We start from the raw sequence: 18,508 nt of genomic DNA on the forward strand, positions 1-18,508 counted from the left end.
GGCAAATAATTTTCAACTGTATGTGGAACGAAATTTCGGCCGCATTGCCATTCGGAGAGCTAAATTCGGAGATGACTAAAAAACGTTCCGCATGTACTTGAAAAAGAAAACATGTCAATGAATATACTATTATTATTACGAATATAATAATAATAAACATAACATAAAAAGGACGCATGTTGAATTTTTATGACAAAATATATTTCGTTCGGCTCGCGTCATTTGCACAATCCGCGCATCGCCTAGTCACAATCTTTTTAGACCATGCCTCAGCTGAGGTATAGCCTTAATATATTTATGTCTATGGTTTAAATCTATGATCATCCCAACCAAATCGAATGTTCCATCTAGACATTACGATTCTGTCAGTTGATTCTAAAAAAAATGCTAGGAACAGTTTTCATATCACATACATATTTATGCACAAAAAAGGATTTAAAGATGTAACTACTTTGAATGAACAGTTATAGAGATTTTATACCTAACATTGGATTACAACTTCATAAACTAGTGTGTAAAATGTTGTTTTAATTTTTAACATAATATTGAATTTGAACGTTTCTATCTGAAACATAAAGAATATCAATATTTTTTCAGGAAATGGTAATAAAGGATGACTTGAGAAAGAGACCCCATTTACCGAATGTTAAAAACAATAATTAAGTGGAATTTACAATCGCATATTTAACTTTGCAATTGATTTACTCAACTTGGTTTCCTATGCACTTGGATCCTTCATTTAATGATCAGCTCAATTATTAGTATATAAAAAATCATCATACCTCCAATACTGTATCCATATAATGGGAGGACATTGTCGTGGCGACAAGCATTCAGATATCTGAGTTCACGTAGACTCTCCGCAAAAACACCTCCACCATCCGACAGAGGACTTTTCAATCGTTTGATGGCCACTGCAGTGTGCTTCCAGTCCCCTTAAATGATCAATAAGCCAATACATTAACTTCACATGCACAGAATGAAGTAATTGTACATAGTTCATACATAATTTTAAAACAATTAACACAATTTTTTTTGGGTGTCAGCAGGATTCAAACCTGCGCCCGCTGGGATTTACACCCATGTGCACTGAACATTACGCAATACGTGTCTTATCTAATTATGAAAAAGATAACTACTGGGTTTTACAATACTCTTTGAAGCGCTTTCTATTCTATCTCTATTCTATTTCTTTATATTTCTGCTTATTGGCAATCAGTTTTTGTATTTTAAATCAAAGTATTGAATTACCTTAATTACTAACCAGTGTCAGGATCACTACAAATTTTAAATAAAAAATAGGACACGTATGTTCAATAAAAGAAGGTTACATTATTAAATGTTGTAAATTATTCTTTATACAAAAAAAAATGGTTTAGTACATAGTTCATTTTAACAGTACAGAAGCATTTGTATAGTTTACACATTTGAGAGGATATTAGTAAACAAAATAAAAAACATTTTGTTAATTAATATCACAAATCACTGATTTATAGTTCACCCTGTACCTTACATCTAAATCAGTGTTTCTGAACGTGGGGCGTACGCCCCATTGGGGGGGGGGGCATTTGAATGTTTTGGGGGGCAATATGCAAATCATTAATAATATAATACATTTTTTTGTTGTTAAAAAACGCATTTTCGAAAATATTTTTTTGATATTGCAACCATGGGTGTACCATGAATCTCCCATCAGAGTATATAAGTTATGATAGTTATCGAAGTACCCAATAACTATGCTACTTTGTAAGTTAGTTGATAAGAAAGGCTTGTTATATCATTTAAGAAATCTGGTTGACAGCACGTACCTAACGTAAGTCAACTCGCCTCAGTTATTTGCCCGACGCCAATTTCATAACAACACATAATCCTTTCTTGATAAAATTAGCTATTTGTAATAATTTAGAACGCACTCTCAGCAACATTGTATTGAGAAATGTATCGTTAATTATTTTACACTAGCTGAAGTACCCGGCTTCGCACAGGGTCGCTTTGTGGTTATATTTATCTTAGATATTTAAAAAATAATAAGAGGTAATTATTTTTTTAATATTAAAATATCTGTGTTATACAATATGGCAATATGAAAATAATTCTAATAGGAGTAAAGGTCAAACAAAAGAACACTAAATTGAAATCGAATCCAAAATATGAAAACGTTATTATAGTTATTAATATGTAGTAAAAAAAATCAAAATTGGATGGAACAAACAAACAATAAACTTTGTATTTTATATAATACTAATTCAGAAACCTTCGCGGGTGTGCGCATAGCGACTGACAAAAGTTTCATCGCAATCGGATGAATGGTATAAGAACGCATACGAATAGAAGAATAAGATGATTTTTTAATTCAGAAATCTTTGTGGGCATGCGCACGACAATGCACCAAAGTTTCATTGCAATCGGATTAATGGTATAGGAACGCATACGAATAGAAGAAGAAGATGGTTGTACTAATTCAGAAATCTTCGCGGGCGTGCGCACAACAGCTGGTCAAAATTTCATCGCAATCGGATGAATGGTATAAGAACGCATACGAATAGAAGAAGATAGAATAGAAGAATATGGTTGTATCAATTCAGAAACCTTTGCGGGCGTGAGAACAACACTTGATCAAAATTTCATTGCAATCTGATGAATGGTATAAGAACGCATACGAATAGAAGAAGATAGAATAGAAGAAGAAGATGGTTGTACTAATTCAGAAACCTTCGCGGGTGTTGGCACAATTACTGACGAAAATTTTATTGCAATCGGGTGAATGGAATAGGAACGCATACGAATAGAAGAATAAAGAATAGAAGAAGAAGAAGAAGAAGATGCTTGTACTAATTCAGAAACCTTTGCGGGTGTTACCACAACAACTGACAAAGGTTTAATTGCAATTGAATGAATGGTATAGGGACCATACGAATAAAATAAGATAGAATGAAGAAGAAGAAGATGGTTGTACTAATTCAGAAACCTTTGCAGGTGTTACCACAACAACTGACAAAGGTTTAATCGCAATTGAATGAATGGTATAGGGACCATACGAATAAAATAAGATAGAATGAAGAAGAAGAAGATGGTTGTACTAATTCAGAAACCTTTGCAGGTGTTACCACAACAACTGACGAAGGTTTCATCGCAATCAGATGAATGGTATAGGAACCATACGAATAAAAGAAGATATAATGAAGAAGAAGATGCTTTTTCTAATTGAGAAACCTTCGCGGGTGTGCATACAACCACTTACCAATATTTCAATGGTATAGGAACGCATACGGGACAGACAGACAGACAGACAAACAGACATTCATTTTTATATATAAGATATAGCCTATACTCTTCGCGCAAGTGCAAGCAATAAGTTGACAAAGTTTTATCGCAATCGGATAAACGGTATGGCAGCGCATAAAATACGAACAAACAAACAAACCAACAAACAAACAATGTTGATTTTTATATATTAGATTATTTTATAATGCAACTAGGAAATGCTGATGGTGTCATATTTGCGTGAACCCTGCGTAGTTCATGCAATAAACAGTGACATGCATCTTCAGGTCTTAGCCCCCCAAGCCATTGCAGATTTCCTTTGTTTGGAATCGATATAAAAGCTCGGGGCGCGAGAGATCTGTTATCACACGTCATAAAATCTTTCCAACCTACAGTCGAATCTCTGATCGCCGAATAGTAATTTTTCTCATAACACGTTGTCGTAATCTAAATTGTCAAATTCATACTTAACTATCAATGTACTGTCTGTAATTTTTGTATCATTTATTGTTGAGGGAAATAAATTGGGTATTTACTAATCACGCATCCACCTTCGATTCATTGAAGTCAACCTACCTACCATATCCTCAACCTCCACATCCCGTCACAATACAACCATGACTTTCTGAGAAAATTATGTTTGCAATTCCCATCATAATATTTAGTTGATTGCGGCACTTTAGCACTGTGAATGATTTGTTAGGTACTGAAAAAAAAGATATCGTTTTGATATCACAAACTAGAGATTTTAGATTAAAATTGACCAAATTAGTACCTCACGTAAAAACTCTTAGCAGCTCACATCAAGCACAAGGATCCCATTAATTTTCTTCCAAGTTGTAGGTACATCTAATATAATACACATAGGTACTTACTTACGAAAGTTAAATTGAAAATAGTATTGCCTATGTGCATTTTTTATTTGAAGCAATTCATTTTTTTCAGAATTTGTTATTTAATTATGAAATTTTGATAGGGGGGGGGTCATGGAGATTTTCGAAGCGTTAGAGTAGGGCCTGGCACAAATAAGGTTGGGAAACACTGCTAAATGGATGCTAAATAGTTATATAATCAGATTTCAAAAATAAACCTCGGAAGACGACACCAAAACCGCCTTTGCCCAGAATCTTATCTGTGTGCCAATTTTGAGTAGCTGCCGTTAATTCACCATAGGGAATCATCAGAAGTGCCCCGGCGCTTTCCGATACCAGGCTGATAGACACAGCCGATGCTGTTGATTTAGTTTCCTTAAAATAATAAGAGCATTAATGATGATGACATTTTTAAAGAACAGCAACAAAGATGTTCTATTATAATAACGCCAGTAACATATTGAAATTGGAATTTAATACGCACATGACTTGTTTGGTTACCTGATTACTTGCCATGACAACCCACAAATATAATATAAATAAAGATGTTCATCAAAAAATTGAATTAAAGAATAAATTAAAATAATTAACGTACCTGTGAAGTCTGTGAGCCTACGTAAGGTGGACCATTTTGAACCTTACTAGATGTCTGGATTTGCCTTCCCTAAAAAGAAAAGGAAAATATGTGAACAACTACAGAATCAAAAGAAATAATTTGCATGAATCATAGGCGGATCAATAGGTAACTTAAAAGTGAGAACACTCATCCAAAATATGAAAGATATGAGTTCAAGTCCAATTCGGTCCAACATTTTTCTAGGATTTTTTCTAATACATATGTTTTTGAGGTTAGATTTTTTTTATTTAATAACCTCTGATGAAGTAATGTTAATTAAGTTAATACGGTTTCCAAAATATGAAGCATTAAGATATTATTCCTGAATAGTTGCTGGAGTGAAAGAGAGGGAGGATACCACATCTTTCTGTGAGAAGAATACTTAATCAAAGACAAATCATTATTTGTAGTCATGACAATGGTGTGACAACCAAAATAGGTATAGACTAACAAGCAAACCTGTAGAATTTAATACTATTATTTTGTAAAAAAATAAACTCAATCAATAGGAAAATATTTCATCTGCGAGCTATGCCAAAATATTATCTTCATTGCTTCACCAATATAAAATTATAAATGAAAAATAAAAAAAGACAAATATCATAGAACCTAATGAATACCTCTTCAATGTGACGAACAAATGCTGGCACATCATTAGACGAATGGGTGTTGTTATTATCAGTTGTCATATTTTGATTTTGGTTTTCACTACATGAACGACGGTCATTTCCTAAAATAGAATAACACAATGTTAAAGTAATAATTACTTTGGTTAACAAAGTTGATGGGTTCCACATAGCAACTTTATTATCAGATGTTTATATAATAGTTACAAATGAGTTGTGCTGTATAAAAAGTATCCGACCTTTTTTTTTCACATGGAAACGAATAAAGCACCGGAGGTCTCTGTTGGGGAGGTGGAGAATACCTTTAGGAGCATGCGTGATTTTTTCCTAACAGCAGAGACCACCAGTCACTGGCAGTCAGCCTGTGAGTGAGGGAATGTACTCACCACCGCTAATCGGACTTTCATTCCACGTGAAATGACAGAACAATTATAGCAGCGGTGTTGAATCAAATTTTGCATCAAGCTTGGATATACCCAAGCAGAAACCATTAAGATTCATCAGTTTCGATTATTGACCATGTGCCTACTTTGGTCATGCATGTCCGTCGTGTTACCGTCCGAGAATTTTAACATTAGAAAGCATGATACTTTTTGAACAGATTTTGTGTATATTTGCTCATTTGAAAAAGTGTACTTTAAATAGGTCAGGTTAGTAACAATAAGGACCAAATGCTTATGAGATCTTAAGCTACGCTCAACCTTATGCTACACAAATCAGCAGCTTAGTGGACGTAAGAGAAAACAAGTAATGTGTAGTTGTTATTATTATTATAACGTCGTAAATGCTAAACTAAACGTCAACATCTCTGCATTTGGCCTTAAATAAATTGAAATACATGCCATTGATAATAACATGTTTTAATAAACCTTTTCAATCTTAAAACTATCCAAGCTCCTTGATAATATGTAGGAATGATACATTTGAATGCTAAAAATAGTCATTTTAATTTGAAATAAATAATTTCCACGCTTCTAATAGTACTTGAAGGATAGATATATATTCATACATTCTCATACAATAAATTCACGGCTCACCATAAAACCAACCAAATGTACGAGTTTCATGTTAAGTCCGGTCCATAATCAGTTCAGTTATTATTAATATGATTTTTTAATTCCAATAGTATGCAATATGCCCAATCTGCCAAAAAGATGTTTTATACATGGAACGAATAAAGTATACTGGTCTTCAGTTAGGTATCGATATTTTGAGGGGATTCACGCAAATGTGAAACTCAATTCTATAAAACAAATATAGTATTTGCCCAATTTTCCAATTAATTTCTAATCTATTACCATTAGATGAAGAACGATGATCTATTAGTCGGTGGTATCTAGGATCAACAACGCTTTGCAGACATTTCATTGCTGGTTTGTGCCGCATTCTGGAGAGGAGCACAAACAGTTCTAAAACCGTATGATTCAGATGCCCCCACTTTGTAAGTAGAGTCTCAGTTGCTGAAGCTCTGGACCGATTAGAATCATTTTCAATCTCCTAAAAAAAGAATTGAAAACACAAAATAATACACCTACTAAGTATACATATTACAAAAATGCTTAGAAGTGCTATGGGTAAATTTATGTGGTATTTCCAAAAACTGAATGTTTACTTATAATTCAGTTATAATATTCCAGACAGGAAATGATGACTTGCATCAGGTAGGTATGTGCATAAAATATAAGATCACGTACGTGTATATCTGCTATGAATAAATTTCTTAACCACAATATACTAATATATACGTTAATCTGAGCTAGTACATATTATAAATGGAAATGTATGTCAGTCACAGTATGTTCGATTGTGAATAAATAAATAAGTAGTTGATTATCATTTTTGCAATAACATAATTGAGAATTTAGGAGGTATATTACCAACCAAAGTTTCCAAGTTACCTTCAACTAAAATCCAATAAATAAGGCATGTTATATATTATGAGGACCTGAGAGGTTATCAACATCATAATTATTGGGTGTACCATCTACTGCAAATCTTGACTACCTCCCTGTTCACAACGAGATACTGCCCAAATAGAATGACCCTGATTATTTATTTACATAATTTAAAACTTTTTTAATTCTGTAAATCATATAAATTATAAAACAAAATAATTGCTCAATATTGTAGAATAACAGCGTTTACGAAAAATCTTTAATTGATAGGTAGGTCATATTTAATAAATAAGTATTTAATAAGTAAATAAACAGTTTGAAAACTAAGTGTAGATACACGCATATAGTGTAGATTCCGTGTATTCTAGCGGATTCCATCGCATAGTTACCCTTGTCTTGCAGGCGTTGGGGGTTGGACTAATAACTAAACCACAGTATAATTTAACCTTGAACGTGTGTCACAAAGTTGTTTAATTAAATTTTGTGTTGTAATTAATATGTCACCAAATAAAACAAAGAAACTGGTACTAACAGTACAATGTCATGAATTATAAAATTACTTTGAAAAAGAGTAATAAAATTTACTCAATGTGATTTAGTTTGATATATTGTACATACTTTTCTGTGGTATTACGTAAGTTAAATAAATTCGACAGAACGTTTGAAACCTATTAATTAATTACTAAAAAAAATAGAAAATGATTTAAAATATATTTTATACTTATATGTGAACAGTTATATTGAAAACATCAATAATTGTTAAAATACTATAGGTGTTTTCAAACATAGTACCTATCCAATTTTTTAGGTTAAATAAATGTTATATCGAACAACCCGTGGGCAGAAAGTGACAATGATATTCGTGTCTGTGAAGTGACAATTTAGGCTGTGTGAACTCTAATAGTATAAAAAAAAATTAATCAAGAGAAATACTATAAGTCCACCAAACTACATGTCAATTGATATTATTTAAATTTCTTTAAATACTTAAAGTAAGAGATACAAATCAAACATGATTTATAAAAATGAAACCAAATAAAAAAATAGTATATTAGCTAAAAGTAAAAATAATAGAATAAAAACAAAATACAGTCTCTCCTATATATTATTATCCTACAGCTTTCCCGGGTTTTGGCGAGCGATTATGTGCCTTATTCGTCATGTCCGATGGGTTCAAAAAAAAAAAACGGTTCTCGGATCGTTTAAAATGGGTTTTCCATAGTTGACAGCCGCATGATTAAATTCCACTCGAAGTCGGTGATTTTTGTTCACTTCCCGATACATTTTCCAGCGACACGCGATTTTATTGACAACTGATTATGTCGGGAATTTATTTTTTCACAATGTTTGCAACACTCAAACCAACTCACCAACGATGGCCGCTTTAAATTAAAAATGCGTTTTAACCGATATACCGTCGCCATAGATGTCAAGGAAGCCAGTCCACAAAATCATAATGCTGAGAAACGGGCGCGCAAAGATTTTGTGTGACAAAAAAGTAACATGTTTTTATTGAACTTTTTTGTTTTTAAAGTTATAACGGTGAAACTTTGAATATACAATATACTTTGTGGTGTTATCTTTTTATTATTTTGTACAAATAACTAATAAAAATAGTATGTACGAGGGTGGGTCAATAATTCCTTAGAAAAAAGCATTAAAACAGTTTTTACCATAAACAGTTGTTACATAATCTCCTTGGAGCTCAATACACTTGGTTAGACGTTTCTCAATTTTTTTTAAACCGTCAGAAAAATAAGTTTTCGGAAGGTCCTCAAAATAAGCATTTGTCCGATCGATGACTTCTTCATTTGAAAAAAAACGTTGTCCACTTAGCCATTTTTTTAATTTTGGGAAAAGGAAAAAGTCACTGGGGGCTAAATCTGGCGAATACGGTGGGTGGTCGACCAATTCGAACTTCAATTCTTCAATTTTAGCCATTGATCGTAAACATGTGTGAACACGGGCATTGTCCTGATGAAAGAGGATTTTTTTCCTGTTTAAATGAGGCCGTTTTTCTTCAATTTCGTTTTTTAGCTGGTCCAATAAAGATGCATAATAATCCCCTGTTATTGTTTTTCCTTTTTCCAAATAGTCAACGAAAATAATTCCACGTGCATCCCAAAATACAGTAGCCATAACCTTACCAGCTGATTTTACGGTTTTCGCCTTCTTTGGACATGGTTCGCCTTTCGCAATCCACTGCTTTGACTGTTCTTTCGTCTCGGGAGTATAGTGGTGTATCCATGTTTCATCTACAGTCACAAAGCGACGAAAAAATTCATCCGGATTGCATTGCATGAGCGACAACAGGGCTTTAGAGGCCACCACCCTATTGCGTTTATTGTCGACTGTGAGCAAACGCGGCACCCATCTTGCAGAAACTTTTTTCATGCCCAATTTGTCATGTAAAATAGAAATGACGCTACCTTTTGAGATCCCTGTAACCTCAATTATCTCACTCAACTTCAATCTTCGGTCACTTAACACCATATTGTGGATTTTATTGATCATTTCTGGTGTAGTCACCTCTACAGGACGTCCTGAGCGTGGTTCATCTTTTGTTGATGTACGACCACGTTTAAATTCATTTAACCAGTTATAAATAGTTGCAAGTGAAGGAGCAGATATGCCGTGAACTAAATCCAACTCATTTTTTATTTCCTTTGCTGTTAACCCTTTTATATTAAAATGTTTAATAACAGCTCTAAACTCAATTTTCTCCATTTTTGTAAACAAGCAATTTTTTTTTTTAAATGTACGAAAATAAAAAACAACAACCCGACTAATCTGATTGAAACTTCGCAGCATACTGAATCGGTAGTGCCGCTGCATGAAAACAAACCGCTTACAGTACTAGTCGCGCCACCTGTCGGCTTTTCTAAGGACTTATTGACCCACCCTCGTATCTTAGAAGTTATGTGTGTTATTTCTCTTGACCACTGAATATTGAAATGTACTAAAAATGTAGTCAAAAGAGTTTTGTGGCTTAAATCCATTGACCACTGCATCTTTGATGATTTTAAAATGCTTTTGTGTACTTTACTCATGTTCGCCAAATTTGTGGCTTGGCTCCCGTGACATCTATGGCGACGATATACAATCAATTTTCACAAACTAATCATAATAAGATTAACCGATAAACATATTAGAACACTGATTTATTTAAATTTTTATGAATTAAGTTCTTTGTTTTAAGTTAAGTTTCTACACCTCTGACGGAAATCAAGTCTTTTGACACTACGTATTTATGACGCTATGTATACTAAACAACATTATTTCAATTTACTCACCACATATTTACTTATCGGATGCATTCGAGTGGCTATAATTCGAAGCGAGCACTATTTTATAAAACAAAATGCATAGCACTATATAATAACTCACATTTATAGCAAGTACCTAGAGATAACTATAATTATTCAAATAAACAATAACATTTATACGAATTCCCATTAAAAACAGTTAATTTTATCTGCGGGCATATTTTCGCATTTTCACAATCAATTATGCGCAGTGTTGCCAACTAAAATTTTCAAAATTCAGTAGATTTTTTGATTTTTTCTTCAAAATATCAGTAGATTGACAAAAATGTATGAAATTCAATGATTGTGTTTGGTGAAAGCGTGCATATTGACATAATCTCACAAGTGTCTTTTAAAATAACATATAAAAGTGACTTTTATTCATCACAAATATCATAATTTCTTCTTTTCCTGACCAAAATTTCAGTAGATCTACTGAAATTTCAGTAGACATGGCAACACTGACTATGCGATCAACCCAGTGTTGCCAAGTCAAAATTTAAAATTTCAGTAGATTTTGACAAAAAATTCACTAGATTTCATAAAATATCAGTAGATTTTGAAAAATGTAGTATATTAGATATGATTTAAAACTAATAAGAATAACAATAACTAATAATATTAATTTATTGTAAACAATGATGATATTAATGGGTAAAATGGCGCTCTTGGGTACTACAATGCTTTTTATGTCAATTTAGAAGTGTATAACATCAAAAAAGGTCATGCGTAAATCATTTCAAGTTTATTATTAAAAGAATCATCAGTTAATTTACAATTATGGAGAAACACAAATATCAGTAGATTTCTTGAATTTCGAAAAAAAATCAAAAATTCAGTATATCGTCACCGTTTTAGCAAAACCATCTATGTGTCACTTTTATCAAAAATGACTTTTAAATACCACGTCATTCCTTATTTTTTTCTCTATAGGCCAGTAAAATGATCTATGTGTTGGGTAAACTCGCTCCGAAGTTATTTGAAAAAATAAAAAACAGCTATGTGTAAGGTTCAAAAACCACGGTTCACAAAAACAACTATGTGTATATTATAGTAACATATAAGTAAGATGGTATTTTGATATCGAGAGTGTAATGTTTTTTTTACAGTTTGGCTACACATTGTTTGTTTCTATGTTATATGCTATGCATTATGGTCTTGCACGACGGTTTGAAAGATGCTTTCTCAAAAAGAGAGACAGGAAATATTCAATAATTTCTGGAAGATGCCTACATGGTCAATAGGGTATAGGCGAGAATTAATTTAAAAGTTGGATAAACAACTACAAACGCCTCGATGACAGTGGCCAATTGAAAGCAACAATGACAAGTAATAAGAATCTGACTGAAGATAAATAATTGGTAGTGCAACCAAAAATCAAAACGGAGAGATTTGTGGAAAAATGTTACATTATGGTTGGATCTAATTCCAAAGTTCCCACCCATTATTGCAGAGAAAATACCTCCAGGGTGTATGTGGAATCGTGTTTCCGATCCAAAATACAAATGCATGATGAATATAAAAAATGGTCTCTGGAAAATGGTCATAAAGCAGCTGAATATACTCCAGTATATTTACCACCAAAAAATCAGTATCCACCAACCACGTAAAGATCAGTGTGCCATCACTGCCATCTGCTGTAGTTATAAAATGAAGAATGTTTCAGAAATGGAATACAATAGCCACATTATTAAAAAAAAAAAAGATGCTAGAAGACCAAAAATGAAATGAAGGAGAGTACCAGAAGTATTACTGGACGGTTAGTAATCACAATGGATCTCCAAAGTGTGCTGCTATGTCCAAAACACAGGCACAAATGTATTATAAACAAAAGCTGCAACTACACAATTTCACCATATACATTCTTCATAATGTATCTTCTAATGAATTTGTCTCATCTCATCGAAAGCAGGACAATACAATGAAATAATTCTAATATCGGATGGGTGTGGATATCAAAACCGAAATAAATTATTCGCTACTGCTCTAAGTTATATCTTTAGAGAGAAAAAACATCGAGATTCAACAGCTTTTATAATATATATAATGAATCATTGCCAATATCACAGTCGAAATACATACATCTTCAGGAATTAAAAAGTGTAATAGAGAAAGATCACCACTATTTCTACGATAACCTAACATTTAAACCTGCTAATAGAAAGTAAACGAACTTATAAATATAATATCATCTCACTATTGCATTAATAATTAATAAAATGATATTGCAATTTATCACTAACACACTATGTATATTTCAACTATTATTTATGTAACAGTTTTTCATGAATTTATTATTATTCACATTTTGATGAATAAATTAAACTATGTGTATTTACAAAACGGTCAAAACAACTTATGTGACATCACAAACTGTATTTTTATTATTTTTGTATTAAAAATAAAAGATTTTTGTAAACAAAATAATAATCTTAGACCATTTTCTGATTATAATAAAGCATTCTTCATAATTTTAATGTTTAAATGTAACATTATTTTTTTATTCAGTTTTATCCTTCTCCTGCACAATTTGAGAAAGTGCACATAGATGGTTTTGCTAAAACGGTGACGATATTGGCAAAAAATTTCAGTTGATCAACTGAAATTTCAGTAGACATGGCAACACTGGATCAACCATAGAATAATATTTCAAAATTTGATAACGTTTATTTTTTATGGCTGTTAAATGATAATTTTTTTAAACCAATGAAACTTATATACATTCAATTAGCTCGTATAACGCAAAAATATTTAAAAAGTATTCAACAATAATTGGTGTTATAATATACATATTATTTAAATCATTATCAACCAGGATTAATCCACTGCTGGATGAAGAGTGCCGCAAACTGATTCAACTACGAATTTGTGATATTATACCTATTTCTATCATCCTTATCAACATCGACCTGAACCAATCCACTGCTGGATAAAGGCCTCCCTAGCCTGATTCTACTCCTTTCTGTCATTTGAATTGCTGTATTTATCAAAATCGGTGATATTATATTTCTCTTCATATTCATATCGTTATCATCATCATCATTAACCAAGATCAATCCACTGTTGGATGAAGGGTTCCTTAGCCTGATTCTATTCCTTTCTGTCATTTGAATTGCTGTATTTATCAAAATCGGTGATATTATACTTATCTACATATTCATATCGTCATCATCATCATCGACCTGAACCAATCCACTGCTGGATAAAGGCCTCCCTAACCTGATTCTACTCCTTTCTGTCATTTGAATTGCTGTATTTATCAAAATCGGTGATATTAAATTTATCTACATATTCATATCGTTATCATCATCATCATCATCAACTAGGATCAATCCACTGCTGGATAAAGGGTTCCGCAACCTGATTCTACTACTAGCGGTTAAACGAATTTGTGCTATTATACCTATTTCTATCATCCTTATCAACATCGACCTGAACCAATCCACTGCTGGATAAAGGCCTCCCTACCCTGAATCTACTCCTTTCTGTCATTTGAATTGCTCTATTTATCAAAATCGGTGATATTATATTTATCTACATATTCATATCGTTATCATCATCAACCAGGATCAATACACTGCTGGATGAAGGATTCCGCAACCTGATTCTACTTCTAGCGGTTAAACGAATTTGTGATATTATACCTATTTCTATCATCCTTATCAACATTGACCTGAACCAATCCACTGCTGGATAAAGGCCTCCCTAGCCTGGTTCTATTCCTTTCTGTCATTTGAATTGCTATATTTATCAGTGATATTATTATCTACCTATCTATATATAATGCCATTATTATCACGAGCCTCAATAAGTCCACTGCTGGATGAAGGTCACTCTACGTTGATTGTATTCTTGACAGTATTGAATTTCTATATTTATTAAAAATGCTAATGTTATTTATCTATATATTCATATCGTCATCATAATGATCATCATCTTCAACCAGGGGATGAAGGGTTCCGCAACCTGATTCTACTACTAGCGGTTAAACGATTGCTATATTTATCAAAATTGTTGATATTATATTTACCTATGCATAATATCGTCATTATCATCATCAACCAAGATCAATTCACTGCTGGATGAAGGTTATCCCAACCTAATTCTACTCTACTTGGTCATATATATTGCATTATTTTTAAAATTTGTGATTTTATATACCTACCCATTTATATCGTCATTACTTATCGTCATCGACCTGTATCAATCCACTGCTGGATGAAGGCCTCTTTAAGCTGATTCCACATCTTTAGGTCTTATAAATTCCTATTCTTATCAGAATTGTTCTATTCCTCTCAAATATAATATGTATTGCTTCATTATTTATCAACATTTGTCTCGATATGAATCTCCCGCACCAGGAAACTATATTGCTTAAGATTAATTTTTAATTCAAATTTTGATTTTTTAAATATTATTCTATGGCTGCAAGCATTTATTTTTTATAGACAATGAAACAAAATAATGTTTAAATTTATTTTTTACACTGCTAATCTTCTTCTATTATCTCAATGGGACCCGAAGGAGATTAATATCAAGTTATATTCGATCGCTATTTATGATAATCACATAATATATTGCTTTATATTCGAATGATTGAGGCGTATAATTATTTATCATATCTAACTGCACATACCTACACATATATTGTTTTAAAATTAAAATGTCAGTGGTAGCAATCGGCGATTCTGATAGGCATAGCAGCCTAAGGCAGTGTTAGACGATATTGTGAAGGCCAGACTTCTGAATAGACTACGCATATGAGTCCAAATTTATATTGGCAAGGACGATTTGCAAATCGTAAAAATGACAAATCAGCGAAATGTCAAACTGTCTGACGTGAATAAAAAACCCATCCCGAAGGGAAAACTATGGCGCCATCTATGCATATTTCACAATTATATTAAAATCCAACACCGCCAAGCTGTCTGCAAGACCTAGCGAGACAGACTGGCGACTGCCAGCTGGCTCAGCTAGTATGCATAATTGTCTATCTGTCTATGCTAAATGTGACATTTATGGCAGTTTGCCCCAGTGGCAAAGGGTGGAGGTAGGCTGTTAAGATCCGAGATAAATAGTGCACACTTAGCTTTACCAGTCATACGTATTTGTTTTCATTAACATATAACATAACGACTGACAAAATGTACACTATTTTTATCGGATCTCCGTAGCCTACCTCTACTATGATGGTTAGGTTTAGGCGGGGTTAAATTGAAGGTACAAGTCTGTTTACTGGTAGCCAGGCAACGTCATTCGACAAAATTCATGAATTCAAGAATGATAACCTAACCTAACCCAACAAATAATCCAGTAGGTATATCGGCTATTTTCAAAATTTGTTTGTCGCTGGCTTCCACTAGAACCAAATTATATTTTAAAAACTAATCGGCATCATCTGCAATTTGTATTCTAAATTACTGAAAACAAATAAGTAGGTATGACTGACAAAGTTTAGTGTCTAATTATGTTGGATCTTAATGGCTTACCTCCACCCTTCGTCTTTTTTTTTTTTTACGAAAATACCTTTTTGTGTTTGCCAGTCAACTGCAGATATACATTAATTACAACATGTAAATCTACTGCAAATTAATTATATAAGTACAAAATATTATTAAAATAATTCAACATACTAGCTGTATGTCCGTATGGCTCGCGGGCCGCCGGTTTCCGACCGCTGTCATAATGAAAAAATATTAATTATTTACTGTTGCGAAAAGGCTTAAAAAAAAAATTTTTTCAAGCTACTTCTGGCAACCCCAGTTTCTAGTTATGACAGCGACAGCTATGACGCACGATTTGTAAAAAAATACAAACAGTTCAAACTTTCTATTCTTTCTAACGTCAACCAATTAAGTTTCTTCAGAATGAGAAAGTGTGTACATTTTTGCCAACCGTCGTTTATGATTCTGTTTAATATAGCTATTAATAAATACTAGTGAAAGGATAAACCATGTGTGATGATAAAGCGATTATGGGGAATTGAGAATTTCTTTTCAATGGTTATGTGAATAACAATAAGGAAAACGGATGTAGGTCCATAATATTAAACTGAGATTTCAATAGATAGGTACTATTTATAATAAAGTTTTATTTTTCACGATGAGAATATTTTTTGTATATGTACCTATATATTCGAAAAAACCTATGGAAGTAAAGTAGGTAACAAGCACTGGGAAAAATAAACTTTTATGGTGTTTTTATAGGTACATATTTGATTTAAATAAGTAATCCTCGTATCTGCAACAATGACACACGTCCGTGGTTTTCCCACATCCATAAATTATCATCCAATACAAAGCAGAGAACTTTTAAAAATACTGACCTGTATTTCAAAAACGCGATATCCCATGTGAACGCCTCCTAAATCTTTCCAGTCATCGTTTAAATCTAAAATACGACATAACTCTTTCCTTTCCGCGTATGGGATTTCATAAACATACAATTCTACAAAACTATTTCCTGTAGACATTTTAAAAACTTCACTATACCATTATTTGGTTATAAATATTTTACGTTGAACGAACAAAACATTTGCAAAACTACTTTAATACAATACAGTAATATTTTGATCAATAGATATTTCACAATGAAAATACAATTTCGTAAAACCAACAGAACAAACAAATAAAACTAAATTTCTCACAAGACGTATAAAGAATATTTTATAGAATTTGACAGATCATTTGATTTGCCATCAGTGTTGCCATCTTTTAGTCATCGAATTATAGTCGGACCAAGAAATTATAGTATTTTGGCAAAAAATATAGTACAACGCGTACGTTGTAATTTGTTGAAAATGTATAGTTTTTTGATTCTTACAAAAAAAAAATAACGGAAAAGACCCCTTTTTATTTAGGTAGGTACCTCTTCCGACCGAAAATGCTTAGGGTTGAAATAGACTATAATATGACGATCGGGCAGATAATTATATGCTACGAGCGTTTTAGTGTATATGATCAAATCTATGCCATTCCGACATATCGATGTTGCAGATCACAAACCTTCTATGTCAAATTTTATGATTTTGACTTTATGGTATCAAAAAATTAACGGATCTGTTGAACTTTACCTCCTATGTCAAAGAGAAAAATAGCCGAGTTTATTGATCTTTTAATTAAAACTCCTAGGTCATATTCATCGTATTATGCTGCAAATAAATCAGTTTTAACCTTCCCCTGTAAAATTGTATTTTTTGACTAAGGAGGTTAGTGATCTGCACCATCGATATTATACATACATATTGTATGAGAGCTATGACATCGTGACTGTGACACAGGACGCCAACATAAGAAACGGGTTTTTCGACATATATACAATGACATTTATATGGACGAAGCATCTAGAAAATAAAATGACACTCACTTTGTGTCGGGTCTGCCGGATGGCGAAATTCATATTTTAATATCGGTATCCTACGCTCAAATGAACATTCTGCTTGCAAGCGGTTTGGCGACACCGCTGGGTCTGCCCATACAAAATTTCTGACTGTCAGGTTTCGACTCCACCGTTATTATTGTATTACAAAATGCCAATGTGCCTAGTTAAAATTGTAAAAAAAATCTACTAAACACTCCAAGAAAGATGGGATATCACTTTTCATGTGTTAGTATTATTTATAAAATGCCATTTTAAGATGTTTATTCAATGCAATTGAATGACAGAAACCATTGGACAGTCGCCTGTGATGCGCCGGGCTCACTTGCGTCTAATCTCCGAGAAGTCGTAAGTAACCGAGAATCTGTTTCTAACGCAATGAGTCATGACACTAATACGCCATTACAATAAAAGTTATATTACTATAAATTCTCGAAGCTTGTATCGCATAATGGAAATGGATACGTCATATGGTCACGTGACATCTACCTATACATCTGTGAATGACTTTCATGCACAATTTCTCGTGCGCGCCGGTATGAAGTGAGTTGTC

General features: G+C 32.8%; 1 protein-coding gene across 1 annotated transcript in view; it reads right to left on the bottom strand.

Moving 5' to 3' along the window:
* The window catches only part of LOC147067067 (serine/threonine-protein kinase pelle-like), a 35,698-nt gene extending 18,398 nt beyond the window's left edge, over positions 1-17,300 (bottom strand). Inside the window, exons 1-6 of the mRNA XM_085953669.1 lie at positions 16,904-17,300; positions 6,677-6,875; positions 5,373-5,482; positions 4,732-4,800; positions 4,355-4,511; positions 783-935 (exon numbers count right to left, since the gene is read on the bottom strand). Of these exons, the coding sequence (XP_085809795.1) occupies positions 783-935; positions 4,355-4,511; positions 4,732-4,800; positions 5,373-5,482; positions 6,677-6,875; positions 16,904-17,050 (835 nt within the window). The 5' untranslated portion in view covers positions 17,051-17,300. The remainder of the gene's footprint in view (positions 1-782; positions 936-4,354; positions 4,512-4,731; positions 4,801-5,372; positions 5,483-6,676; positions 6,876-16,903) is intronic.
* Between the last annotated feature and the right edge of the window lie 1,208 nt (positions 17,301-18,508).

This window comes from Rhyacophila brunnea, unplaced genomic scaffold (genome assembly GCF_057557595.1).
Source record: "Rhyacophila brunnea isolate RB1 unplaced genomic scaffold, BYU_Rbru_1.0 scaffold_4, whole genome shotgun sequence".
Classification (NCBI taxonomy): domain Eukaryota; kingdom Metazoa; phylum Arthropoda; class Insecta; order Trichoptera; family Rhyacophilidae; genus Rhyacophila; species Rhyacophila brunnea.